The sequence below is a fragment of the Chenopodium album genome, chromosome 4 (assembly GCF_948465745.1).
Source record: "Chenopodium album chromosome 4, dcCheAlbu1.1, whole genome shotgun sequence".
Lineage (NCBI taxonomy): Eukaryota > Viridiplantae > Streptophyta > Magnoliopsida > Caryophyllales > Amaranthaceae > Chenopodium > Chenopodium album.
Window position 1 is genome coordinate 25,893,247 of NC_137837.1, and position 13,510 is coordinate 25,906,756.

The 13,510-nt window shown below is 36.2% G+C and overlaps 1 protein-coding gene across 1 annotated transcript; it reads left to right on the plus strand.

Moving 5' to 3' along the window:
* The first annotated feature begins 6,511 nt into the window (after window positions 1-6,511).
* On the plus strand, window positions 6,512-12,976 carry LOC145629062 (vesicle-associated membrane protein 727-like). The gene is made up of 6 exons (XM_081681540.1): window positions 6,512-6,676; window positions 7,077-7,291; window positions 7,378-7,579; window positions 7,713-7,833; window positions 12,390-12,452; window positions 12,593-12,976. Exons 2-6 carry the CDS (start codon window positions 7,102-7,104, stop codon window positions 12,734-12,736), a joined length of 720 nt encoding a protein of 239 aa, XP_081537666.1. The 5' UTR covers window positions 6,512-6,676; window positions 7,077-7,101; the 3' UTR covers window positions 12,737-12,976.
* The last annotated feature ends 534 nt before the right edge of the window (window positions 12,977-13,510 follow it).

Genomic DNA, 13,510 nt, shown 5'->3' on the forward strand with positions numbered 1-13,510 from the left:
CGCTTCTAATTTTTTTTTTCACCCAACAACACCACAAGGCCACCCACACTAACTAAATCAAAATTATTCATGAAACCTAATTTTGGTTTTTATTTATCCAATTTGATTTGAAATTAATCAGCTAACTGACTACTACACCATTCAATTTGAATTTCAAGGCTATTATATAATTAAGAAAAGGGAAAATTACAAACCCCTAATTCGATAAATTACATACCTTCAAATTAACCACTGTTGCAAGAACAATATCATGAAAGAGGTTTTAAAAAGTAATGAATTAATGAGTGTATTGCTTGTTGTGAAACAAAATAGTGATCTTTTGTTGAAAATTCATAATCTTAGACCAACTAGGTCTTTGGCCACTCATCATTTGACAAATGCAACAAATTTTTATCCATCCGAGGCAAATTAAATGCTACACGAAGAGGTGGACGTGAAAATTACAATGGTCGTGGAAGAGGCCATGGAAATTATCGCGGATGTGGCCATGGTCGTGGTAGAAACAATTTTTAAAGAAAACAACAATTTCAAAATAAGGCTCAACAATGCTGGGGAATTTACATCCCAAACATTTAATGAGTATTGTATGTCAATTGGAATTGATGTTGAACACCCAGTAGCTCATGTTCATACACAAAATGGTCTAGCTGAATCACTAATTAAGAGATTACAATTGATTGCAAGACCGTTATTAATGAGGTTAAAATTGCCATCATCTGCTTGGGGACATGCTATGATACATGCAGGATGTAGCAGCACTAATTAGATTTTATTAAGACCTACAACTTATCATAAATTTCACCACTACAACTTGTTTGTGGTCGAGAACCAAGTATCTCACATCTAAAAATCTTTGGTTATGTTGTATATGTTCCCATTGCTCCACCCCAATGAACAAAAATGGGTCCACAAAGAAGGCTTGGAATTTATGCCGAGTTTGAATCCCCCTCTATAATTAAATATCTTGAACCATTGATTGGTGACTTACTTACGGCTAGATTTTCCGGTTGTTACTTTAATAAAAACAGCATTCCCGGGCGTAGGGAGAGAAAGTGAACCAACGCAAGAAAGAAATAGAAATATTTGGAATGCAACATAATTGTTGATGTTAGACCCACGAACAAATATGTGTGAATAACAAGTTAAGAAAATTGTTCATTTACAAAGTGTTGCAAATCAATTGCCTGATGCATTTTGTAGCCACAAAGAAGGTGACAAAATCACATATATCGACAGATTATGCCCTTGCACGTATTAAAATCCCAGTTGGTAATAAGGCATAGAAAATGAATCTCAAGCACGTAGAAAGCGTGGAAGACCACTTGGTTCAAAAGATTCTAAGCCAAAAAAATTGAAAAGATTGGATGGAATAGAAAAAGTGACTAATGATGTTCCCCCATTAGAAGGTCAAGAAAGTCCAAATGTGGATGAAAGTAAAGAAAATGATGATGATCCAAAAGGGGAAGAACAATAAGACAACCCTACGGGGAATGAACAAGACGTTCAAAACATCGATAACAATGAAATTTCAATGAATTGCGTCTCTACCAAGACTCAGTGGAATAAGAAAGATGTTATTGTGGATGAAATATTTGCAAATTCCATCGCAATTGACATTGTGTCTGATGAAAATGATGTTTAACCAATAACATTGGAAGAATGTTGACACAAGAGTGATTGGCCAAAGTGGAAGGAGGCAATGCAAGCTGAGTTAAAGTTACTTGAAAAACGAGAAGTTTTTGGAAAAATAACTCTTACACTAGCAAGTGTAAAACCTGTTGGGTACAAATGGTTATTTGTGAGAAAACGTAATGAGAAAATTGAGATAGTTAGATACAAGGCAAGACTTGTAGCCCAAGGATTTCATCAAATTCTAGGGATTGATTATGAAGAAACATATTCCCCAGTAAGTTTGACACTCACAAAAGGATTGCAAATGTGATTAATGGATATAGTGACTGCGTATTTGTATGGGTCACTCGGTACAAATATTTACATGAAATTCCCTAAAAAACTAAAACTACCAGAAAACCACAAGCCTAGACAATTATTCTCCATAAAACTTAAAAGGTCACTTTATGGATTGAAACAATATGGAAGGATGTGGTATAACCGTCTCAGTGAATACCTTATGAGAGAAGGGTTCAAGAACAACAAAATTAGCCCCCGTGTTTTCATAAAGCGAACACAATTAGGATTCTCTATCATTGCAGTTTATGTTGAAGATTTTAATATCATCGGAACCCCAAATGAACACGAGAAAACTACAAAATACTTGATGAAAGAATTTAAGATGAAAGACCTTAGGAAAACAAAAATTTTCCTTGGATTGAAAATAAAGCACTAAAGTCATGGTATTTTTTTCCATCAATCAAACTATATATACAAAAAGAGCTTTGAAAAGATTCTTCATGGACAAAACTCCAATCAACTTCCGAATGGTTGTTCGTTCTTTGAATATGAAAAATGATCCATTTAGACCCCGAGAAGAAAATGAAAAAAATTCTGGGTTAGAAGTACCATACTTAAGTGCAATTGGGGCCTTAATTTACTTAGCTAACAACACTAGACCCGACATAGCTTTCTCTGTGAACTTGTTAGCCAGGCACAACTATGCATCACATATAGGCATTGGAAGGGAGTTCGACACTTACTCTGGTACCTACGAGGGAGACAAGACCTTGGTTTATATTATCATCCGAAACAAGATGTTGCTCTCATTGGGTATGCAGACGCTGGATACTTATCGGATCCTCAAAATGCCAAGTCACCAAATGGATATTTGTTCACTTATGGCGGCACTGCAATATCATGGAAATCAACAAAGCAGACATTGACCGCGACATCATCTATCAAATCATGCAGAGTTGATAGCTCTTTATGAAGCGGGACGAAAATGTATATGGCTGAGGTCGATGATCGGTAATATCCAAGAAGAGTGTGGAATGAATGAACGCATGAAATAACAGAAAATCCAACCATCATCTTTGAAGACAATACATCATGCATCGCTCAAGTAACTGAAGGATATATTAAGGGAGATAAAACAAAACATATATCCCCAAAACTATTCTTCACACATGATCTGCAAAAGGATAAGGAAATAGATATCCAGGAAATTTAGTCTTGTGACAACCTTGCTGACCTGTTCACCAAATCACCTCCTTCGAAGAAATTTGAACAGTTAGTTCACAAAATCGAAATGCGACATCTTTGTGAATTATGTTGAAACCAGGGAGAGTATTATATGTACTGCACTCTTTTTCCCTTCGATCAAATTTTTATCTCGCCGGGTTTTTCTTGACAAGGTTTTTAACGAGGCAGTATACCAGAGCATATAATACAATATCATTGTACACTTTTTTCCTTAGATATGGTTTTTATCCCATAGGGTTTTACCTAGCGAGGTTTTTAATAAGGCAACATATACCTTTTCTGTATGAGTATGGGAATTCAAGGGGGAGTGTTAGAAGAAAAGTGAATGCCAAATTACCAATTATTGATTTAATTTTACAATGCTCATATAAGTCCAAATACTTATGAACTTATATGGCTTTTTTTTTTTTATACAAAAGACACTATTAAAGAAAAACAAAATTACAACCTAATATTAACTAAAACAAGAACACTTAACAAGCTACACACACTAAGTACCATTGCAGGAAGATCGAAGAGAACCGAACATTGAAATGGACTAGCACCAAACCAAAAGCTGCAGAGCCCGGACCACCATAAGAACCGAACCACATCCAACAAGTGGACCAAGAGAAACCAAATGAACCTAAGCAGTCGAGATGAACCAAAAGCGCAGATCACTAACATTGAAGAGAACCCAAGCTGGCACTACAAGCGAAAGGAACTCTTGATGGAAAATGTTAAGAGACGGAAAAACCCGAAGTATGCATCCTATTGCTGAGAAATAGACCTGTGACACCATTCCACTCCTAGGGAACGAAAAACATAACTGCATCCTAGGATCCTGGGAATAAAACTTGTAGAGTCATCACCTTAATGACTCTATGAGAAACCGTGCATCCAAATGCAGTTTCTCCTCTTGCAATTCCACCAACGGAGAATGCAAGAAAATGGAGGACTTTGCTTAACCCAAACATTAAAGATAGGTAGCCTCCTTCAAGATATCGATTAACAGCGATGACTGACCTTGTCATCACCCAAACTAACCAAGGGATGATAGCAATTGACTGAATGCCCATATCGTCCCACAAACGAGCAACAAGACTTGCAAACCAAAATCCTCCCTCTAAACCACCTTCCTCCTGCAAACTCCATATGCAGAAAAAACTATCCAACTGCGCAAATAACTTAGCCCCCCGGAGAACTAATTCAACTACCATGGGAACACATTCAACCTCGACAAGACTACTAGTAGGACCACTCACTTAACGTAAAAAAGGTTGCTTAAACTCACAACCCTCAAAACCCACCAATAAGGCTCCAAAGACCGGCCATGACCACACTTCGATAACTTCCATAACTTGAACTACTTTATAAAACTCTAACTCAAGACTAAATCGAGAAAGAGATTTATTAAACAACAACAACCCAAGCAACAAAACATACATCATAAACAAAACCATCAAAATTAAACTAAAGCAAAGCTAATAACAACTAAAAGAAACAAATAAACAACCTGGCAAAAGAGTAGAGGAGAAGGCCGAGAAAACCTTGAACCTCAACGGCCGCAACCCCACCCAACACCACTAACAACCGTCCACGGCAACACAAGAACCCCTCACTGAACCGTACCTTGGATACGCGAGGAAACCATAACCTTAACTTCACCTTTACCGTCGGGAACTAATTAACGAAATTCCTTTCGACGATGGCGTTAAAGCTAGCCTTTGGTTCTTGATTATAGAAGCAAGCCGCAAAACACTCGACGGAGAACCACTTGAACAACCACAACCGACCGAAGAGACCTCTGAATCTACACCAACTGACCCAAGAAACAAAAATTAAAAGCAAGAACAAAAAATTTAAAGCAGAAACTGAAAAGGATGGCAGGGCTAGGCTCGCCGGCGACGGCTAGGCAAACCGCCTCTATCGCCGGCGAGCAAGGGTTAAGGACGAGAGTGGTAGTGGAAGCAGGGAGGGATAAGAACAGGGCTAGGAAAACCTTAGGAGAGTATTTGGGGAAGATTGTTTGCTTGGGCTATTGTTTATGTCTTTGCTTCTTTGACTCAAACTTATATGGCTTTATATGAGTATGATTGTATTCTTAGTATATGACTAATAGTTATATATAGAATGTCATGTAAGCAAAATTTACGAAGCAATACTGCTGCACTATAATTTCACGTATCTTCTTTACTTCTTTGATCAAAACTTTATATCGGTAAAACCATAACAAAGGTACGTAGTATAAATTTGAAAAAAATTAGAAATAATAATCCCAACTTTCATCAATTTTGGTAGAATAATCCCAACTTTAGATTATACTAGAATAATCCGAACTTTAGGGGTCTTCTTTTTCTTCAATCCCAAATACCGGTTACCGGTTGAATGGGTTACTTTTTTATTTAATTTTTTCAAAAAGTGACATGTGTCACGAGATAATTGGTTTAAAAAATATAAAAGCAAAAAAAATAATTTTTTTTTAGAAAAAACACCAGCCTACCCAGAATCCGGCCACCCGAATCTTGCCGTCGGCGACTACGCTACTCTCCCTTCCCCTGCGCCAATTCCTCCCCTCCCCCAACGTCGATTTCCCCCTCCCCCAATGCCGGTGATGCAAACAACCTTCCCCCCTCTTTTACCGTCGGCAACCACCACTGGAAATTACTCGTTTTCCAGCCATCACCACCACTCAAAATTCCTTTTCCAGCCACCATCACAACTCAAAACTTTCTTTAAAACTCACCCTAACTCCCGAAAACCCCCAAACACCCTTCCCCCACCATCGAAAACCCTAGCCGTTGGTATTTTGTGGTGGAGGAAAAGTTTTTAGGGGTTTTTTGTGGTGGTTTCACGAGGGGTTTAGAGGGGATTTCGGGGAAGGGGGATAGCGGAGGTCCGGCATGGGAAGAGTGGTGCTCCAGCGTGCGAAGATCGACAGTTGACGAGGGAGTGATGGCGGAGGTTAGGGTGGGACGGTGGGGGAGGGGAAGTTGCTGGGTTTTTCTGAATTTTTTGGTTTTTTTTAAAAAAATTTTTAAAATTTTTTTAACCAATCAAGACTTGACACGTGTCAAGTGATCTGATATAATAGGTCATTGACTTTTGTTGACCAGTTAGGGATTGAAGAAAAAGAAGACCCCTCAAAATTCGAATTATTCCAGTATAATCAAAAGTTGGGATTATTCTACCAAAATTGATGAAAGTTGGGATTATTATTTCTAATTTTTCCTATAAATTTTGTTATTAGATCTTTTAGTATCATTGTGTAAAATATATATCTCGATAGATGAAATGACAAGGCTACCCTTATTAAATAAAATGACAAAACCACCCATAATTTACAAATTCATAAACTGCGTGTTCCTCGTTTCTTCCTCTTTGGATCATTTCCACCAATTCCACGCTTACGCTTAGTCGCTTCATCCCTCCTCTTTCTCCTCCATTGAAGCGTACTCTGAGATCGCCATTAAAGCGTACTCTGAGGTCTCCATTGAGGCGGCTTGTGAGCTTTATCTGCTCCATTGAAGCAGTTTCCGAGGTAAGATTTTTTTTAAATCATCGAACTTCAATTTCGCATTCTAGGGTTTATCATCAATTTAATTAAGTGTAGTCAATTTAGGGCTTTCCTACTGTGGATTATTAAATATTGGTAAATTGCTAAAGTTATGAACAAATTAAACCTGCGATTTTGTTGCTAGAATTTTTCTATTCATTTTTTTTGCCAGAAGAAGTTATCGTTATTGTCGAACCAACTTTGATAATTCAGTCAATTTTTGTTGCTAATTGAAATCTATCATGTTGATTATTATTTTTGTAGTATTCTATGACATAATTTTTGCAAATTTCAGTTTGATGTGTTGAATTAAATGATCATTGTTGATCTATATGATTAGTTGTCCCAGATATCCTGAATCTAGATACTTTTTGTGTATGTGTAGAATCAGTTGAGATTGTATTTCGAAGATGAATCAGAAAGGATTGATTTACAGCTTTGTAGCGAAGGGAACGGTGGTTCTAGCCGAACACACTTCGTATTCTGGGAACTTTAGCACCATAGCTGTCCAATGTTTGCAGAAATTGCCTTCAACCGGCAACAAGTACACTTACACGTGTGATGGCCATACATTCAACTTTCTCATTGACAATGAATTTGGTAATATTGCCTGAAGTATGTTTGTGTTCTTTTTGTTTGATATATCCTTGGAGAAAGTTAATTGGAATGTGTTGGATGTGTTTTAGTGTTTCTTGTGGTTGCCGATGAGGGTGCTGGAAGGAGTCTTCCTTTTGTTTTCCTGGAGCGGGTGAAGGATGATTTCAAACAGAAGTATGCTGGAAGTATTAAAACTGGTGATGCTCACCCCCTCGCTGATGAAAATGATTCTGATGATGATTTGTTTGAAGATCGATTCAGTATTGCTTACAACCTTGACCGGGAATTTGGGTGTGTATAAACTTATCATTTTTGTATTATTGTTTCTTGGCTTCATTTGGTTCATTTTTAATGCATGGTAGTTGCCAGTTGGTGAACCACCATGGTAGTGGCTCTTTGTAACCATTATTTCCTTTGAATGCAGGCCCAGGCTTAAGGAGCACATGCAATATTGTATGAACCATCCTGAGGAAATGAGTAGGCTTTCCAAGGTGAAGGCTCAAATTTCAGAGGTCAAAGGAATAATGATGGATAATATTGAGAAGGTAGATACTTTACACTTTAATTATATCATGGCTATTTTTTTTCCTCTACCCTTTAAAAATAAGTAATTGAATGCATTTGAAGTCGAAAAATATGGTACTACCCTTCTTTGAATATGTAGTTTCATGGTCTCTAACTTAGGATTGCTAGTTTTTATGTAGATATTTAGAATAAGCCTATTACCAGGTTGCTAATGAGCTACTTGTGAACTACTCTAAAGCCGGCTCAATTTTGGCTTGAGATCTTAACGAGCCAAACTCAAGGTATCCTTGGCTTGGTTAGAGAGCTTGTAAGCAAGCTACAGATTTCTACTATTCAAAAAAAAAAAAAAAAAAAAAAAAAAAAAAGAAAAAGCAACAGATTTCTAAGTTTTAAGTATTTTCTTTAAAGTTTATTGACAAACATTTAAAGTTGCTGTGTGACCTAGAGAGTTAAAGTCTCACATTTGTTGAATAACATAGGATAAGGGGGCTTATAAAATCTAACAATTTTGACTTTTGAGTGATGATAATTACCATTTATCCATTAAAAAGTGCTCTACTTACATTGTATAATATGACTACAATATGGGCATTTTCTATACCCAATCCATTCCCAAAAATGTTGCTCCCATTTTACACGTCATCTATCCTTCTTTGAATCCCAATATCCTCTCATGAAAAAGCTTGAAAGAACTCATATACTATATCAATGGAAGAATATTATCCATTAACTGAGAAATTGAATCTTATTCTCAACCAAATATTACTTTAGTGATAAAAGGGCATACTAACCCTTTATTAGTTTTCTTTGTTCTTAAAACAGATAATTGTAAACCCCAAAAATTCTCTTTAATTCTTCACCCAACTCTCCATACAGTCTTTGAACCCCTTCAATTTTTTTTTTTATTTTATTTTTTTAATTTTTTTTTTTTGCATTTTCAAGTGCTAAAGCTTCAACTTTGCGGCACTAGGTTTTTAACAATGGTTATCCACTGATCCCAGATCTCTGCTTCTTTGCTCTTTTTCCAACAAGCTAGTCACCATATTCAGGCTTTCTCCAATTACACCAGCTAAACGTCTTACCAGCAAAATTTTATTTGGCTGAATAGCTGAGATACTGAAAATGAGTTACTTCTTACTTGTGTTAGAGACTTAAGAGTCCACCTAGGCTAGGAAGAATGGGGAGGAAATTAGGATTAGTTATTTAAACAATGTATCTGTGACGTCAGTTGGGCATTAACTTTTACTACTTTATGCCTGATTAAGCTTTGCTGTTTTCAGCCTTGATCAAATAGTCTTGGACTAGTCTATCAAACTTGGGCTGTGTGGGGTTATTGATTATGTAAGTTGCGATCTCCAAGTTAAGCTGCTTGAGCCCTTACATATTTGGTCTAGGGGAAAACAATATGAATTGACCAAAGTGGAAATAAAATGAGACAAATCAAATCTAGAAGCAATTCTAATTGAGTTGAAAACTTAACCTATAACATTATTAGGAATTGTTAAGATGGTAGCGATTATATAGTATATACCTGGGTTCTAGATTTATTTTTGGTTGGAGCTTAGGCTTGTGGATGTTATTCCATTTCTGTCCTGTCCTGATGTGAAATTATGGTTAAGTTGTTAAATTACTTAATTGTCTTGAGAATATATATTAATAACAAATAGTCTCAGCTCTCTAACTGCTGTTTACACTTATTGTGTAGAAAAGAGATACAATGCCCCAAATAGTGTATTAGCATTTAACAGGCAAAATTTGATGACCATATTTGTAGATACACGTATGATTACCAAACATCTTTATCAGCCAAGAATCGGCGATATAGATAGTTTTTATCTATGACAAGAACTGAAGAAAGCATATTCTCTTGCAGATTATTTCATCTGCCTAAGCGAAAGATAGTTAACCCGCCCCCTGCCCCCCCCCCCCCCCCCCCCCTTTTTTTTAACCAACCTTATGTATGTTCTTTTTTGTTTTTGTTGTGTGTGTGTGTGCGCGCGTGCGTAATCTTCTTGAAAACTGGTTGTTTAAATTACAGGTTTTTGAGATTTTTCCAAACCATCTTGCTTCTTTACACTTCATTGAATTAATGGATACTCCATCAATTTTCTTTGAAATGCATCACTTTGATTAGCATATTTGCCAATACACAACTTTGAACATAATTTTCTTTTATTTCCTATTATTGAAAACTATTAAAAAAAAAAAAAAAAGAAATTTAGTAATTAGACATTTATTTATTATACTACGTATATAAAATAAAAAAATATAAGTCAAAGTTAGTACTTGAATAGTGCACAAGTTAAAGTGATGCATTTAAAAGAAAACAAAGGGAGTATAATTCTATCCTATGTTATTTTAGTCTTCCATTTCCATACCCATGTTGGACACTAGACACTCCAAGTAGGTTATGGAAATATGGAATCCTTACCCTACACTTTAATGCTCACTTAATCATTTTGAACCAAATTATTGTAGAAGAAAAATGTAAAAAAGAAGGAACTCAAGGAAGTGAAAGAAGAATGTGTGCAGTATGTGCGATATGTGCTCACATATTCTTCAAATAAATAAGCATTTCAGTATGATTTCAATCAAGTGATTTTAAAATTTGTTATGTTGTTGTAAGTTAGGATTTATTCAAAAAGTCCTGTATAAACAGGAATATGTTCCATTTATGCTTGACAGGGTCATGTCAAATGCTTGGACATGTAGCCACAATGCCACATGTCATTCATACCTGCTTCTCTTTAACATTGACTCTATCTGCTCATTTCATTAAACTTTTACTGCCTCCTAGTGCTATTAAGATATTCTTTTTCCAGCTCTTGATCCTTAGAGTTTCATTTCATGTATGTGCTTAAATTAAAGCATTGGACAAGTATGAATTTCATTTTTTATTTGATTTCAGAAGATACTGAACACTTTTGCTTATTCAGATTTTTTACTTGCTTACATTGAACTTTGTTGTATAGTTCTCTGCTTCTGAAAAGTTTGTGGTAATTTGAAACCAATATAAAAACCTTTAGGAAAATTTTTTTTTTGTTTTAAAAAATAATCAATTAAAAGATTGGTCCACCTTATTTACTACCGCAGTATATGCCTTGTGCATGATACGTTGCAGTATTAACCATATTAACAATTGAAAGTTTACCAACTCACACAACAAAGGGACTATAGCGTAGGGAAGATTTTGACATGACATCTTACTGCTTCACCCTCTTTCATCTTACGCGAGTTGGAAGAATGTTTATCCTTTTATTGACATCAATTGATGTCCTGATTTTTCTGAGGCGCTAAAAGTAATTCAGGACAGTTATTACACTGTCAATATTTTATGAGCCTATGTGTCTTTTAATGGGTCATTTTGATCTATTGAGTATTTACTTGTTTCAATAGACATAATAAAATGTATGATGTTGCATATGATTTAGCTTCAAGTTCCTATGATCTCTCTTCTAAATGTATAATAGGCTCGCCTACCTTCAAATTCAGAGGGCAATTATAAGTAAAAATTGCCACACATCTACATGGCATAATATTATTGACCTTTCATCTACAAATTCATTGACAATATGGGTTGTAGTATCTATTTGCTCAATCCATATGGTGAACTGGGACTCATGCACTTCAGGAATTTCCTAGTTTCTTGACTTACTGGTTCTCTGACTTTTCTCAATGTGTTGATGTGATCTCTATTCTGAAAAAACAGTGTTAGTGTTCTAGGTGATATAAATAATAGAAAGGAAAGGGAGAGTAAAGGAAGAAGAAACATTTGAGCTCTTTCATTTTCGTTACATGTTGCAAGAATAAGAATTTGTATGTTATCCTTGACCTTCTTGCTGCTGTTGGATGGCGAAATGGCTGAGTGAATATCTTTGCTTGATCAACATGGTAAATAAGAATTTTGCACACGATGTAGGTGATTCGCATCAACAATTGAAGCTAAGCAGTATTCTACCTACATTTGCAATTGGCCCCCATGTAGTGATTCTCCCATTAGAAATTTTTTCAAGGTTCTGGGAGCTAAGCACTGTAAGCAGTAGCCTACCTACATTTGCAAAATTGCAGTAGCCTACCTGCTTTCTGTTGTAACTGCTTTTACACGATGACAGGGGAATTATGATTATATTTTGTTATCTTTTGCTGTCATTGGGCAACATAAAATTATGCAAAAATCTGGAAGTTGATCTCTGTAAATATAGGAAGAAAATAACCCAAGGAAAAGAAATACAAGTTTTTAAATTGTACTGATCACAAAAATGCTATGACTTGCTTATGATTAATGATTTCATAGAGATGTCTCCCATTGTATAATGTTGAGTTTATGAACTGTTTACTGATTGTATAAAATTCATGCTATGATACTATGACTTCCATCTGTTTAGATCAATGCATTGAGTACTACTGTACTATATGCAGAGTCTGCAAACTTTCTGCTCTACCTAGACTACTTTTCTGATTTCCCCGTCCCAGGATTCTCACTACACTTCTTTCTTTCTCTCAGAGGGAGTTCAGTGGCATGGATTATCATTGTTTCCTTGATATTTCATCATTTTATTTCTTTTTGATCCTGTAGGTTCTGGATCGTGGGGAGAAGATTGAACTCCTTGTGGATAAGACCGAAAATCTTCAGTTTCAGGTATGTTTAAGAATTCTTATGATTGTGTTCTTAATTTTTGTTGATATAAAGCTTCTCTGACCATCTTAATTCTTATGACTGTCTTGATCTTAAATTTTGTTGATGTAAAACTCTCTCTGACCATGTGCTTGTCTGCACAGGCTGATAGCTTCCAGAGGCAGGGCAGGCAGTTGCGGCGGAAGATGTGGTTTCAGAACGTTCAACTGAAATTAATCGTTGGAGGTTCCATTATTGCCTTCATCCTCATAGTGTGGGTGGTAGCATGCCGAGGGTTCAAATGTTGATACTTGACTATTTGGGGAGCAAAACAAGACTGGATCCTAAACTCCACAGTTGCAGTCTCGTAGTTACCTTATTTGACCTTTTTTCTCTCCTTGTACAAAACTTAAAGAAAAATTGACAATAGAAAGGGGTCATGAACTTGTGTATTTTGTAAATGAAGTAATGTGTTGACTGCTGAAATGTATTGTTCTGATGTTTACCGTAAGTTTTTAGAAGACGTTACTATCTGATAGTATTTTTTATTTTTAATGTCTATGGTAGCAAATCTTGAATACATTGACAAAAGAGAAGGATGAGCCAATTAATAATACTACCCCCGTTTCATAAAATCTACAACAAACTCTCTTTCACATTTTCCAAGACAAAATTCTTAAGCAAAGATTAGTAAAAAAGGGCATGTGATTAATTAGATGAGATAGAAAATAAACACCACCATCACCCACCCTCCCACCACCACTAAGATGAGAAACCCCAAAACCATCACCCAAAACCCACCCAAGAAACCCCACCACTACCACCAATCAGCTTGAACCACAACCTAAAATCCCCACAACCAACTCGACCAGCCACCCATCAACTCTCACCACCCCCCAAACGAACCCACCCAACCAACGAACCCACCCAAGCAACACGACCAACCGACTACCAACAAACTCACCCAACGAACCGAAACAACCACCTTACCACCTCCAACCAAAACCCCAACAAACCACCACTAATTTAGATATAAAACCCCAACAAACCACCAATAATTTAAATCTCAAACCAAACTTACC